Consider the following 14,913-nt stretch of genomic DNA (forward strand, 5'->3'; position numbering starts at 1 on the left):
TTCTGCGTCTCACATGGACAATATACTTGTTGGGTCAACGGTCTGTAATCCAAGCATAACTGACGCGTTACAAAATAATAGGAATCGTTCAACTTTCCAGATTTTGCAACTTTATCCTCGCGCGTTAACATCCGCGCACTGGGGTGTCTTAAAAGTGTGGGTTGTGCAACAGCCAAGGTAATTGGTTTACAAAGTAATTGGTAATATCTCGAAAATTTATTCCAGTCGCTGACGATGGAGGAACGCACAGATCCAGAACCATAATCTTATTTGTAATACCATCCATATTATTGATATATTTCGTTAAATAATTACATGCATTGATAATAATGCTAAAAATGTAATCAGTTGAGATACGACAATTGGTGTTATGTATAATGCTGCCTATCATGGTCATTTTAAGTTTTAATTATAAAAGTTATTTTTATGAAACGAAATTCTGGTTTAATGAAACAAATGATTTAAGTGGCTGATATTATTAAATTATGAACAAAATTATTTATTGATTAATATTTTGATTATTTTATTGACTATTTACTTTATAATTTCAGTACCAAGACTTGTCATTTATTATTGCTCTTTATATAAATTCTATATGTTGTATTGAATAAATATAGTAGCAAATGATTTTTTCGTTACTTCCAATAAAGTATATATTATTATATTAGAATTATATTGAAAGGCTACAAATACATGTTATACTGAATTATCAAGAACTGTAGCACTAATAAAACTTGCTTACTATAAAAATCAAGTGGACGGGTTAACTTCTGTTGGTACGGCGCTACGGAATAACTTCATATATAAATATTTATCATAAATATATACGGTACATTTATCATAATATCATATGGCATGTTTATCATAGTAATTGCATAACGAGAGTTGATATGACAATATTAGAGATTTGGTACGCTGATATCTAGATTGATTTACGTATTCCTTAATATAATTATGAATAATGATCACCATTGTGAAATAATCATAGATTCAATTTTACCAACCAGTCGTATAAATGTTAAATTCCATTGACAAATAATTTGTTACGATCTAACGCAACAAAAATTGTATTTGACGTACGTTGCAGTTTGAGGGCACGTTAGCTAAGATCGTATCATGCAAACTTCTAGTTTTCTCGAAAAGGAGCACATGCACCAGAGGGAGGTGCAAAGAGACTGCTTAGTAAACGATGCCAAGGTGAGAATTTTATAAAGTAGATCAACCATCATGATGGATCCTGAACCAAGTCCGTTAAGTGATGAAATTGACGTTAAAAATGTTCTTCCCGAACATCTTGGGCATCTTAATGCATCGGTATGGCGGCTACTGCGTAATCCGGAAGCGAAGTACCCCGGGTAGTGGCCTCCGAAGGAGAACCGAAGGGTCGATCGGTAAGGTGAAAGGGGTCTGGATGTAATACACTATACGCTATTCCGCTAGCCCCCGCTTCATTCTATCTACCTAGACTTGGGCAGGGCCTCACTATAAAAGCAAACGGTGCTGCCCCTTAGACACGTAGTATTTTCCAGTGTATCGCACAAGAAAAACCGTCCACCATGAAGCTGGCTGTAAGTTCCTCCAGAGATTTGCTTGTTGCTATCACTCAAATCGTGAGATTGGTCCGAGTCTGTATCTGCTCGAAATGTCAAAACGACGTTATCTGTACAATTTGAATTTTCCATTTTATGATTTTAATATAGTAACATACAATTTTTAGAATAGCACTTTGGGATCCTATGTAAACATTTGGTCCATTTGTTAATTTACTGTATTAGCGTCGAGTACCTATTGTGTGTAAATTTGAAAATTGTTGAAACTGTAACTTTTTCTAAAAACGTTTTTTGTATCTGTTGTATTTTTCATTACAGATTGTTTTGTTCGCTGTTGTGATGGCCGCCAGGGCGCACCCTGGGTATGTTGATCCTTGGGCATCATCTCATCAGGTAACGAACGATTCTTATAATACAATTAATTTCATTAACTAACAGATTAATACGTAGGTTTACATAGAATATTTGTACCATGCATCGTAACGACCATTCCACTTTGGTTTCATACCTAATTTGATCATAGAGTTATTAGGATTTAATCATTCTTTTGGATTATCTTCATATCGTAAACGCGTTTCTTTGAATCGTAGTGGTGGTTCTTTTTGGACCTGGTCCAATCTGACTTCTAGTTTCTTCATCATATTGTAATACGTAACCCAGACTTTTAAACGGTACGTTTGGGACATTTTTAACCACTCGACTCATAACTGCCAGTGATCGTGCTCCTAATGCCACGTCTTACAAACATAACCTCAACCGTCGAAGTGCTCGGACGTTTGAGGTGTCGAAATAGTCAATTAGTACAAACATACTTTTCTGAAAAACATAGGTTTCCTACGCTTCGGCTCCTCACGTCGTTCCGTACGTACAGGAACATCAGTCTTACGTTTCTGCGCCAGTAGGACATCATCAGGTAAAATTAAAATACTAATTGTAAGGGAAGCAAGTAAGATCAGATTCGATGAGGTATCAGTACGTGTGATTGAAAAGTTTTATGGTCCTCCCCTTAGACTTAGTTATACATCTCCTTTGAAAGGCTAAAAGCAGTAATGAAATTTTATTAAAACAAATTATTAACCATGCACAATGTTTTTTACCGATATCCAGGTTTACGCAGCTCCAATCGTGAAGGTTGCAGCTGCACCGATAGTCCATGCTCACCCTGTCGCTGTCCATCAGCAAGTCATAAAGGTGCCCCAGCCAGCTCCGATTCCACCTCTACATCCTCAGCCATTGAACATCAAGGTGCCTCATACTCAGTCGGTCAGACTGCCTACGGGACCTGTGAAAATCCATACTCCACATCTAATAGGTTTTGAGGTCGCCGCCCCAGAACCTGCCCCAGTATACGCCAAGCATGCCGTCGTTGCTAAGCCAGTCCACGTTTCTGCTCCGGTTCATCCATGGTAGATCAAGCTTCTACAGGCTGATCGCTGAACTTGCTGGTTCACGTTGGTCCATGGTGGTTCATGGTTGGTCCTGCTGAGCTATTTCGCAGCTCCCTTCTAGAATAGTGCGAAGTAGAAATAATCTGTATAGTTTTATATGATATTCTCAGATGCTCTTTTGACAAGACATGGAGTCGAGCAATATCAGCGAGCAAAAATTCACTCGTTGTTAGTTCATCTCATAGGAAAGAATAATACAATCGGTAAACAACGCGACGTTTCTATAGAGCATCTCGAAAAACTACGGAATTCGCAATGAAAATTTGAAAATGACATCTTAGAAGGTGAAAATGAACTGGGAATGAGTTCGGCGATCGATGGACTGTCCAAGGGCCACAGACCTGGCATTCGAACTAAAAAATCTATTTCTCTTTTCTACACCCCCTCTACTCAGTCCTTTCGACACTCTGTGTATTCTTCTTGTGCGGCATGTGATATTGAAGAAGACACCACGCATCAGCGTCAGAGCCCTATTGTATATTTTTTTTGTTCTTATGCGATCCCCCTTTTCACATTTTAATTTATTGTCTAATAAAATTTAATTTTTATGTCTTGTGATAAAATGGATAATCATAGTTTTACTCATACCCATATGTGTATTCCACTTTAACAATTATTTTTTCAATAATTACAGTAAATACCATAAGCGTCGTTGAAGGGAATCAAGAGACACTCTTTTTTTTTTAAATCAGGTATCTCGGGTGCTTTTACTCAACCAGAAGTTTGTTTTTGCAATTACTGTTAGCTGTAGTCTCCTAATGATTGGAGCCTCATTAGGTGCCATAAAATTCATTTACAGATCAGTCTGAGTGCTGTGCAAGAGATTTACGGGGAAACAACTTAGCTTAATCATGAACGTACTTTGGTAACGAAGTTTTAACATAAAAATATACGAAATTTACGAAGGATATTAACCAATGGAAAGATATGAGTTAGTTTCGGTTTTCAAATAGTGTCGAAGTTACACTTAGAATTAGTAGCCTAGGACTTCGAGTTCCGTTTCCGGTTTGTTGTTTCTTTCGTAATGGCATCCATTAACGTCATCATGTTTAATGTTATGGGCATGCAAACAGCAAGCACTTAGCCATTCTGTGTCAGTTAAGTATCTAAGGGATACAAATCAATTTGAAGTTACCAAGGAAACGTGTTTTCCAAACACACGTTTACGTTAACCGTGTTCCATAATGACCTAGAGTCATACATTTCCGTGTTTGATGTAGGAGCACGTAGTGTGTTGATGTAGTGGAGCCATCCACGTGTCAACTCGATCTTTTTTTTTTTCATTATCACAGTTTGCATAATTGATAGTGTTCGTTTCTATTTCCAGTATCTTCATTTGACAATTCTCATGATTGATGAAACGTTTAAATAAATTTTTATCAATACTTTTTAGGCCGTGATATTTTACGTGAATTATCAATTTCGGAAACACTGAGGTACAATTTTATCGATAGTCTGTTCAAGAATAAAATTTCTGCGAGTTATTATTAATTATTTTATATTTATTTTGGTTCCTTTTTTTCATATAAATTATTGGGTCCGATCGTTTATTCTGTAGCAGTCGTGGACCTACTACCGATGTACAATGCGTGCAAATGAGACGAAAATCTGATTTTCTATGGAGTGTCCATTACTGTGTCTACGACTGAGCCTACTCCCTTAATTAATTCTTTCTTTTTGATACTGTACCAGTCATGGACACCATTACTAATGTTTAATTTGTGCAAAGCAGACAAAAATACGATTTCTTATGGAGTCTCCACGGCTGTGTCAACGACCAAGCCCTTAATTAATTTTATTTCTGTAACAGGCCAAGTATCAGATTCATATGGAGTTATTGTCAGGTGTAGCTCTACCACCTAAAGTTAACGCGACTTGCTGCATTCCCAGAGGCAGTTTCAGGTGGTAAATTAATCTCTAGTAACTCTGCCAACGTTTCTTTTCAGGTATCGTAGATACGCGAGTTATAGGAAAGATTTTCTTTTTGGAACTGAACATAAATCAAGCTGAAATGATTATGCATTTACAGTTTCTTGATTCTACGCCCATTTGCAGAACGTAGAATGTAGCGCAAGGAAAAGGAGATTTAAAGAATGTGCCCGAAGGCGGTTTATTCCTTGCAGCACAAGTTACAGCTTAGCAATTACCTGAATAGACGTAGCATGCGTCTTGTAGATATCCATTTCCCATATACAATTTCAGTCAGGACTTTGATCGGCAGATATAAATTTTCACAGGCGCAGTTTGTACAGCACTTAGTGGAAAGGTAGGCATGCATACTAATTTTCGAGCATAAAAATACATTTGGGAAATAACAAATGGGGTCACTTGGAAAACATTTATTTAAGACAAATTATACTACCATGGATGAGATAACGTGTTTTTTTTTATTCCTAACCAGACACGTATAGTCAAGACGGACTTGTTTATAAGTTATCAGTTGGACGAAGTCATCATGCATTGATCCTTATCACCTGACAATCAGACACAAAATTATTACGTGTAATGTTGAAAATACGAGACTTTATATCCAAGTAATATTTGTCCACTTTGTCAAACAAATATAGTTCTTAATAATTACAATTCTAACTGTACTTCGCAAAGTCTAAGGTCGCAAACCACAAAACTGATGAATTAGTCATTACTAAACAATCGATTCAAGCTTTGTACTGTACGCCAATTGCTGATCGAATATGCCAACTGGTATAAACACGTACACAATTTGTGTACATATATCATTCATAAAACTCAATCTACAAGAAAAACTTGTTTGAGCATTATGAAAAAATAACGTTTCTTCACTTCGTCGTCCTTATGAATAAAAAATTCTTTAGTTCTTTTATTTCTCATAGTAAATTGTACCGCGAATACGTAATCGTGTCATAGTACTTCTTACATGTCCGAAATAATAATTTTTATCGAGAAAGACTATTTGACGTACCTCTTATCATTACTTGTATCTACGACTTGTACGTACTCGATTCATCGTCCTTTTGGGATATCACGCGATTCTTATCTGCCGGGACTATAAAACTTGACGATCGAAGAAGACTGAAGAATAATTGACTACGGAGAACCACTGACCCCGGGAAAATGTGAATGTATGGACACTCGGTTGTCCAGCCACGATGTTCAGTGTCGTCAGTTCGATCCGGTCGTTGGGCCATTCAGCATGAACAACGAACACAGTGAGTATTCGTGTACGATTCCGTTGACTTTAGGAAATTCTAGATTGACAGAGGATTTAAATTAATGTTTAAATAAATTCAAACAAGCATTCAACAACCAGGCACGGTGTCGATTTTAATTAACATTTTTAGCTGTTGTAACGTAGTGATTGTTTAGTAAACTGATGTGGACAGCTTAAATTTATACATATATGAAATTTAGTTTAACGATAGGCAGAAAGGTATTTTGAAATTTTTTTTTGAATTTCAGAAAATGACGCACTCTCAGTGTACTCTGTCGGCAGCGAGACAAATTTAGTTCCAATTAAATCAAGGGATACGTAGTAAGAGACAGTTGATGACTGATACGTAATAAGTATAGAGAAAAAGTTTATTAATTCCATGCAGAGACATTTTTCTTAAAATCGATATAGTTTATATTAATCGATGCTCTATATTTCAGTTTTAAGAGGAGGAAAAAGCCTATCGGTTTACTTACCAGTTTTCTAGCTTTACTCGTAGCTATCCTATTGCTGGTCGTGATATTACTTTCTGTCCTTTGTACGTATTAAATTATTGTTTTTATTGTTAGAATGTACGACTATTTTTCTTAAGGGTTTCCTTTTATTCTGGTATATCGATTGTCGCTTCTATAGTGCTTACCTATGTTTTAGATATGAAATCGAAACGGAATTTGGATCAATGCCACACTGAAAATTGCGTTAGAATAGGTAAGAATATAGAGAAACAATTATCTAAAGCTATAAGACGATCAGATAGTGCATTATCACGTGGATTATTCATTCTTACATTAAATTTGCATTACTTAGCTGCTAGTTTGAAAGAATCTATGGACACGTCTATAGATCCTTGCGATGATTTTTACACGTGAGTAATATTTTTTAAGAGGTTCTCCTTGCTTTTTGAAAAGTATACTTTTTTCGGAGATTGATTGCAAGCTACCTTTGTGGGTGATGGAATATTATTTTATCAATTTTCAAAATTGTTTTTAGATATGTTTGTGGTAGATGGCCATTGGAACACCCGACGCCGGAATCCAGTGTAACAAATTCCTGGTTCAGCGAACGTTCCATACGCGTGTCCAGGACGATTCGAGATCTTTTGAAAAAAAATACAACTACCAAAATACCATGGGCTGTCGAACAAGCGAAAATATTGTATGAGAGCTGCAACGATGTGGGTTCGTTTAACACTGATTTATTTGTAAAATTGACAAGAGTGATAAAGGATACTTAAACTTGGTACGAATTTACTGTGTCGATTCTTTCAGATTCAATGAATTCTTTGGGATTGTCACCACTTTTTGATTTGCTTGAGGATTTGGGGCTTCCACGAATACCTGCTGCATTCAGTGGCGGGACTGGCAATTTTTTGGTTCAGATGGCAAGGGTTAAAAAAAAGTTGGGACGAGATATATTTTTCGGTTTAGAAATATATCTCGATCCAAGAAACAAAAGCAGGAATGTTATAATCCTAGACACGCCAGATACAAGCAGTCCTCTTCCAAGGTGAGACAGTTTCCTTTAACACAAATCTAATAACTTTAATTATCATTATTTTCATATGAAATTACTTCTTAATTTAAAATAATTTCCAAAGCGACAAAGAATTGGACAAAAGACTGCAGATGGTGAAGCAAAGCATGCGTAAGGTCGAAGAGGTACCTGAAGGCGCTGAAGAGGGACTCTCGAGTCCTGAAAAAATATACATGTACGAAGTTATGAAGGACGTTATCAGTAACGGAACTTCAAAGTCTTGTTCTGTTAATACTATGAAAAATATAAGCGACGAAGAACTGAGACAGACAGTTGACAATATTTACAAGCTAAGCGAGATCGTTTATTACGTAAGTATACACGTAAACCGGAAAAGTTCAAAAATAAAGAAAATTCTTTATTCAGTTGGTTCATTCTGATGACAATGAGACAAGCTCCGATGAAGATCTCAAAGATGAGGATTACATGCTCGTTGACGATCTTCAAAAGATGACTGACGAATACGTGCAAATAACAAACTCAACGTTAACACCAAGGCAAATATGGCGACCGTACGTTGAAGAACTTTTCAAAGGCGATTCCCAATTGGACCTTACGAGCAAGGACCGAGTGCTAATTGGTAACCTGGATTACTTAAAAAAATTGGCAGTCTTGTTAGCTGCGGCCGATGAAGTAGTCTTAGGTACGAGTTGGTAGTAATTATATATACATTGAATATATATTTACAAATCGATTTTTTTTTAGAAACTGTTATCTGGTGGGTCGTCGTAGACACTGTAGTACCACATTCCTCGGAAAATCTTCGAAAAATATGGTTGACCCATTTATCTTTGTTAATTGACGTGGAAATAACTGACTCCAGGTCGCTTCATTGCGCACGAGCTGTCAATCAGCTGATGGGTTAGTGAAATTATGAATTTTGCACTCATTCCAACTTCGATCGTGTCCTTATTTCAGCAAAACAGAAAATATGGTATTGTTGATAACGATGGTTAAAGCATTTAATCTATTTACTGTAATTTATACATATGACCTTGATTCATATGATATGAATGAATCGCGTGTCACATGATACGTTTCATACGATGTTATTACAGTTTTACACTATGTAGTTATTTTTTCAAGTTTTATGTATTTTTAATACTATTTCAAACGACGATTCTTGTCAATTATTCTCCTATATGAATGTAGTTGAACTTTATTTGCTGATACGCCAAATAACGTGCGGTCCTCAGGTATGGCTGTGTCGTGGCTGTTTGTGGATCCGGATTTTCATAAAGAGAAGGGTCCAAAGGTTCGAGAGATGGTGGAGGACATTCGAGAGTCATTCGCCTCCTTGGTGATAAGTACCGACTGGATGGACAGATCGACGAAAATTGCGACTTTGGAGAAGAATAAGAAGATGGCGTCGGTGATCGGGTATCCGAATTGGCTGTTCGAGGAAGGAGAGATAGACGAATACTATGAGGGTGTACGAGTCATATTGTACAGGTTTTATTTATTACTTTTTTGGTAATTGGATTTTATAGTTGACTCATTTTTAGATAGATTTTCTGAAGGATGCATTTCTGAAGAACATGCTGCAAATCGTAAACCTGAGAAGCCAATACGAGCTCGAGAGTCTTCACGATGAGAATTTTGCCAACGAAACGTAGTACGTTCGTGTTTCGTTGTCTTTGAAAATCGTATGGAATCTTGTGAGACACGAAATTTTATTGAATTTAAGTAAACGGAGTCTGTGCTTTATTGTTTGACAGCTGGGCGACCGACCCCACCGATGTGAACGCCTTTCACACCTTTCAGGCGAACCAAATAAGTAGGTACATTGCAAACTCGCAATTACGGAACCCGAGTTAAACGTGCGGAGGCCAATTTGCCAAACGCGTAAACCGGTTTTTCGTCTTTCTGAGAATCTTCGAGAATCGCGCTGTGCCCCTGCCACTTCCGTTTGCAAAATTAGATAAAAAAAAAAGAATACGATCGAACGAACAGATTGAATGACACCTTTCCCTTTTGACGTGGACGCAGCCGTTCCTGCTGGGATTTTGCAATTCCCCTTCTATGACTTGGGACTCGAGTAAGAGACGTAATAAAGTTTAAGATGTCTTCTTATTTCGATTTATTTATCTCTGGCTGAAGATGATTATTTTTTAAAAGAATTTTTCATCCTTGTTTTTTAGGGCTCTTAATTACGGTGCTATTGGTACCGTGTTAGGTCACGAACTCACCCATGGTTTTGATAACAGCGGCCGCCAGTACGACGGCGATGGGAATCTCAGACAGTGGTGGAGCAACATGACTATTTTTGAATATACAGAGAGAGCTGAATGCTTCGTGGAGCAGTATGGTAGCTACTATGAAAAGGAGGTGAACTTAATTTTTGAAATTTTGAATTTCCCCCCTTTTCTTTATATTAATAATTCCATCAGAATATAACCTATGTAGTAATGTTTACTAAGTGTAAAATTCTATTTAAGTTACCTACTTATAAATCACTCTTAATTTATAATCTAAATTCTTGATTCTCTGATGGGCGTAAGAGGGAACAGGTCTAAATAGAGGCATGTCTTTCCGGCCTGTTTTTCTACTTACGCCACTCGCAATGTTGTTGTTGTTGTTGTTGTTGTTATTATTATTACTACTGGCATTGTCTTTCACGCAGGTGGACGATTACGTGGATGGAGAATTGACCTTGGGCGAAAATATAGCGGATAATGGTGGTTTGACAGAAGCTGTCCTTGCTTATAGAAGATGGGTGACCAAACATGGCCAAGAGTCTCTTCTTCCGGGATTCACTCATCTAACTCATGAGCAGCTGCTATTTTTAGGCTTTGCTCATGTGAGTCAAGATTCTTTACGTGTTATTTCTTCTTAAATATCTTCAGCATATTAATTCTATACTATACTAACTATAACTTCCTTTCCCTCTCTGTCCTTGGTCGTTTTTTTTTTGTAACATCCATAAACAAAATGAATGTTTTGCGTGAAAATGTTTATACAGTATATACTTAATGTGGCAGATGACACAGCAATCCAAAACCAAACGGATTAGTATGATAATGAGAAGTATTAGCTAATCGTAAATGGACACTTTATTTCAGCTGTGGTGTGAAACATATACACCGGCTTCTCTAAAATGGATGCTCCTCGATTCACACTGTCCCGGTCACGTAAGACTTAAAGAAGTTTTAAAAAATTCACACGAATTCAGCAAAGCCTGGAATTGTCCAAAAGGATCCAATATGAATCCCGAAAAAAAATGTCATTTGTGGTAAGTTTAGTATGAAACAAAGTAAATGAGAAATATCAAATATTGAATCAAAATAGAATTAGGTAGAAATTTATGTTTTTTATAAAGAAATTTTATTTACGTATAAAAAAATTATCATGCGCCTTTCATCTGACTTATCTACCTTGATTCTCATCCCTATTACAAAAAAACCGTTTGCACGTCTCAGGCGATAATCCAATAAAAATGTCAAAGATCAAATTTTATCAGATCTTCTTCCTATTTCGAGTTTTTCTTCAGCTTCATCTTCAGAATACTTCTTTGTCAAGAAGTCATTTTGAAAATAATGTTTAAGGTCCTCATGAGGTTACACAGTGAATTTTTCTCTTAGCTGAGCAGCAATTGACGACTTTGTCTGTTATGGTGGTAATAATCGGACTAAGGTAATCATTGATGGTCTTTTTCAAACAATTATTTCTACGGTTCGTTATTCAACGAGTGCTGGTTAGGCTCTGTCGAAAATAGGGCAATTTCGTTTTTCATGGAGTTTTCATCTTTACGAAGTCATGTTAGTAGACGTAACCACCGTTTGAGCCAATGGGTTGGCTATACTCCTGGGAAGATGAGTATCCGCTCGCAGAGCTTGACGAGCTTGGTGCAGGTGCAGCTGCAGGTGCAGGTGCCGGTGATGGTGATGGGGATGGGGAAGGTTGAAATTGGCTTTTGAGTGCATCGACAGAGACAGATTCCTTGTCATCGTTAGAAGCGTTAGATGGGGGAGAAGGAATTGATGGAATCGATGGAATGGACGGTAAAGATGGAAAAGATGGAAGAGATGGAAGTGATGGAAGAGATGGGAAGGAAGGTAGAGAATCAGATATCGTGGGTGTAGAATAAAGTGCGGAAATGTCAACAGACTGGCTTGGAACAACGAAGGGGGAGTCTAGCTTGAGATGATGTTGAGGAATTTGGAATGATTGAAAGTCAGTGTCTACCGAATAGGGTTGAGGAATTGGAACTGGAACCGGTTGAGGCACTGGAGTTTTGACTTGAACGTACTGAGGAACTGGGTAAGGAACAGCACGTGGAACTTCAACAGGAACTGGATGGTCTACGCTAACTCGAACTGGATGAGGAACACGCACGTAATATGGTTTTGGTACTTCGACTGGTTGGGGTACAGGAACAGGGTAGGGTACGTTCTTCGTCACTGGCACTGGGTATGGCTGAGGAACTTGTACCGAAACGTGGGTGTCCGACGTTCTGAGTGGGACGCCCTGGTTCACTGCAGCAGTTACGCTGTATGGCGAAATGTATCCCGAAGAAGGAATCGATTGCTTCACTCCGGAAGTTGTTGCAAATGAAGCTGAGGTTGACTCGGATGATGATCCCACAGAAGCTGCTTGAGCATTTCCGGAAGATTCGCTTTTGACGGCCACGTTTGATCCAACGACAGATTGACTAGTAGACGCTGGGGCGTTAATCGAGGCATCGAATCTGACATTGTTCAGAGATTCGAAGCTAGGAAAGCTTGAAAAGTCTGACTGGAAGCTGCTGGGGTTGTAGAAGGAGTTAAATGAGTCGAATGATCCAAATGAGCCTCCAAGGGAACTGTCGAGAGAGCCGAAGCTATTTGCTGTAGCTGTACTTTTGGCAGCACTACTTTGAACTGCCTGGGCCGGTGCTACTGGGCCAACGGGAGCAGGAGCGGCGTCAGCTAGTAAAAGTAAAGAGAATTATTTCATATGACTGACAAGCAATTCGAGTCAACTGATTAGCCAATTACGGCATCATTGGTCATTAGATACTAATGTTACACCACTGGTTTATTAAAACTATTAACGAGAGTAAATTTTTTCAATTAGTCATCATCGTGACTTACGATTATCAAATTTTTACATTTTAAACAAACCTTCCATATTTTAAGTAGGCTTACGATTGAAATTATTCGTGAAATTCTTACCTTGAGGTGCTTCTTGTATCCGAGGAGTAGATTTAATTACGACAGTCTGTTCCTCTTCAGAGCCTTTGTTGGATGCTTGCTGTTCATCTTGAGACTCGGCCGTAGACGAACTCTCCTGCGAAGTTTCAACGGAGCTCGAAGATTCAACGGAGCTCGAAGATTCGGATTTTACGACAGACGATCCTTGCGACTCTTGAGCAGTTTTGGTCTGTTCCGTATTCTGTAGATTCGAAAGTGATTACAAATCGATAAGTAATAAAAAACAAGATAATTCATAAAGATGGCTAAGAAAAGATATTTACCTGAACGTTGAACTGAGGAACTCCGTAAGAAGTTACTGGAGCCGGGGAAACGTTGTTGATTACTGGTTCCAAATAACTGTTCGTCAATGGTACACCAGGTAGAAAGTTTGGCGGTCCATACTGAATCTCAGGTACGGAGAATGAACCAGCGTATCCTCCGAGTGCTCTGGCAATTTCAACTTCATTCTCATGTAGAGTGTGATCATAATGATGATGAACGTTATTGTAACGAGAATCACCAGGCAGGATATCCCTCTTTTGTTTGTCTGCTGGAGCAGCTAGGGCCACGCCGAGAAGGCAGACCTTAAGAAATGATTCAATAATCAGATTTCGTATATTAACGAATATCGCTGACATTTGTAATTGAGCATCCAAAATTCTTTATATGTCATCCATTCACATATATTCATCTGCGGATTGTCGTTTTACCGGCTCTGATGCAATCTCATTGGCCATTACAAGTTTATTGAACTTCTTATGTAAGCAATATTACGTATGGGGTTTCACCATTCATAATTTAATAGATTTAAGTCGAATTCCGATTGAATATTATAGTATAAAAGAAGCCGGTTGACATTTTTGAAAAGTTGCTGCATCCTTTGAATTAATATTTACTCGAAGCTTTCACTCGTCTTAACACACTTGCAGTATCAATTTTTTCATCGAGTCTCGTTTAACGAAAACGATTTTCGAACAAAATACGCGGAAAATTTTTATACCGAGCGTTGGTTTTAATATATAAAAATATAAAAAAATAATAGGTATCAGAATTCGACTAATTTTTATGGTACGTAATTAAAATTCTATAATAATTGATAAAGTGAAATAATAGTGATTCGTAGATTTAAAAGATTCATCGGCTCTTTGTTTTCATATTTTACGTAATTTATTTTTATGCGCGATTTTTCTAAATAAAATATCTTTATTTGGAGAAACTATTTACTCGTTCTTGGGACGAATCATAACGAGATTAACGAACTCGCGAAAACTCACCACCAGTAGGAGCTTCATGTTGACTGGATGAAGATTGGTGCTAAGTTGAGCAAAGATACCGAGTCCTTTCGACCTTTTATACAAAGTGATGCTCCTCCCAAATCATTTCGTAATCCAATGGCATTGGCAGAACTAGATTTTTAATTGAGTTTTGCTGCTTCAATTTGCTTCCCACCATTTCAACGTTTGTGGATATACTACAAGTTCTCATGGCCATGTGTGAGTCCAATTTAAATACGTCGTCGTACCCGGAGACAAGCCTCGTGTTGCAAATACACTTAATAATTCAAAATGGAATCCATGATAGTATACCATTTTTTTTGGTATGGCATCTTCCTATCTCTGGTAAGACGGGCGTCCATTAACGACGTTGTCGGTAGCAACGTTAAATTCGAACTGCATTCGAGAAAGTTTTAATGGGTTTTTATATGCATGTACAGATCCTCATAACTCATTGATATCTTTTGTAAAAATTAAAAAAAAAATATTATGCTGCATGAGTTTTCATACTCCGCTAAACATATATCAATTTGACACTTACTTTAGGTCAGATCATGTATCCTGTACTTTAGTAAAGTATATACTGCAATAATGTCTGTATCATGAAAAAAATAATATTTTAAGCTTAATTGTTATTTTAGTTTTAGAAAACATATATTTAAAGTCTAGTATTAAGTATATTTTACATATTTATATAAATTTATATAAATATTTATATAAAGTAGTGTATTAATATATAATTTA

General features: G+C 37.3%; 3 protein-coding genes across 11 annotated transcripts; 2 read left to right on the plus strand and 1 right to left on the minus strand.

The window, feature by feature from the left end:
* Nucleotides 1-687: 687 nt before the first annotated feature.
* On the plus strand, nt 688-3,552 carry LOC107272718. 2 transcript variants are annotated; one of them, XM_015750150.2, is made up of 4 exons: nt 688-1,568; nt 1,869-1,943; nt 2,380-2,463; nt 2,658-3,552. In XM_015750150.2, exons 1-4 carry the CDS (start codon nt 1,557-1,559, stop codon nt 2,958-2,960), a joined length of 474 nt encoding a protein of 157 aa, XP_015605636.1. In that variant the 5' UTR covers nt 688-1,556; the 3' UTR covers nt 2,961-3,552. The 2 variants fall into 2 exon arrangements, with proteins under 2 accessions (XP_015605636.1, XP_015605637.1); XM_015750151.2 differs by lacking the exon at nt 2,380-2,463 and having other exon boundaries at nt 691-1,568; nt 2,658-3,550.
* A 1,866-nt stretch (nt 3,553-5,418) lies between these two features.
* Nucleotides 5,419-11,026, plus strand: LOC107272719 (neprilysin-4). 8 transcript variants are annotated; one of them, XM_025090018.1, is made up of 17 exons: nt 5,426-6,186; nt 6,437-6,509; nt 6,629-6,726; nt 6,822-6,896; nt 6,996-7,053; nt 7,179-7,366; nt 7,457-7,694; nt 7,786-8,032; nt 8,088-8,364; nt 8,427-8,582; nt 8,918-9,153; nt 9,227-9,336; nt 9,440-9,498; nt 9,711-9,759; nt 9,863-10,049; nt 10,345-10,521; nt 10,784-11,026. In XM_025090018.1, exons 1-17 carry the CDS (start codon nt 6,102-6,104, stop codon nt 10,955-10,957), a joined length of 2,487 nt encoding a protein of 828 aa, XP_024945786.1. In that variant the 5' UTR covers nt 5,426-6,101; the 3' UTR covers nt 10,958-11,026. The 8 variants fall into 8 exon arrangements, 7 of the variants coding, with proteins under 7 accessions (XP_024945786.1, XP_024945787.1, XP_015605640.1 ...); XM_025090019.1 differs by having other exon boundaries at nt 7,194-7,366; XM_015750154.2 differs by having other exon boundaries at nt 6,840-6,896; nt 10,784-10,957.
* LOC107272720 (flocculation protein FLO11) lies at nt 11,023-14,273 on the minus strand. Its single transcript, XM_015750164.2, has 4 exons — nt 14,170-14,273; nt 13,177-13,479; nt 12,875-13,094; nt 11,023-12,628 (listed from the first exon to the last, which is right to left on the minus strand). Exons 1-4 carry the CDS (start codon nt 14,185-14,187, stop codon nt 11,481-11,483), a joined length of 1,689 nt encoding a protein of 562 aa, XP_015605650.1. The 5' UTR covers nt 14,188-14,273; the 3' UTR covers nt 11,023-11,480.
* Between the last annotated feature and the right edge of the window lie 640 nt (nt 14,274-14,913).

The sequence above is a fragment of the Cephus cinctus genome, unplaced genomic scaffold (assembly GCF_000341935.2).
Source record: "Cephus cinctus unplaced genomic scaffold, Ccin1 Ccin1_scaffold1237, whole genome shotgun sequence".
NCBI classification, from domain to species: domain Eukaryota; kingdom Metazoa; phylum Arthropoda; class Insecta; order Hymenoptera; family Cephidae; genus Cephus; species Cephus cinctus.

Excerpts from the sequence above, each read along its gene's own strand:
- LOC107272719 (XM_025090018.1), top strand. The coding sequence starts at position 6,102 with ATGGACACTCGGTTGTCCAGCCACGATGTTCAGTGTCGTCAGTTCGAT. Across the intron at positions 9,154-9,226 it reads TAGACGAATACTATGAGGGT|ATAGATTTTCTGAAGGATGC; the intron begins GTACGAGTCATA and ends ACTCATTTTTAG. Across the intron at positions 9,760-9,862 it reads TTCTATGACTTGGGACTCGA|GGCTCTTAATTACGGTGCTA; the intron begins GTAAGAGACGTA and ends CTTGTTTTTTAG.
- LOC107272718 (XM_015750150.2), top strand. Across the intron at positions 1,944-2,379 it reads CTTGGGCATCATCTCATCAG|GTTTCCTACGCTTCGGCTCC; the intron begins GTAACGAACGAT and ends TGAAAAACATAG. Across the intron at positions 2,464-2,657 it reads CGCCAGTAGGACATCATCAG|GTTTACGCAGCTCCAATCGT; the intron begins GTAAAATTAAAA and ends ACCGATATCCAG.
- LOC107272720 (XM_015750164.2), bottom strand. Across the intron at positions 13,095-13,176 it reads TTCCTCAGTTCAACGTTCAG|AATACGGAACAGACCAAAAC; the intron begins GTAAATATCTTT and ends TCGAATCTACAG. Across the intron at positions 12,629-12,874 it reads GATACAAGAAGCACCTCAAG|CTGACGCCGCTCCTGCTCCC; the intron begins GTAAGAATTTCA and ends TACTTTTACTAG.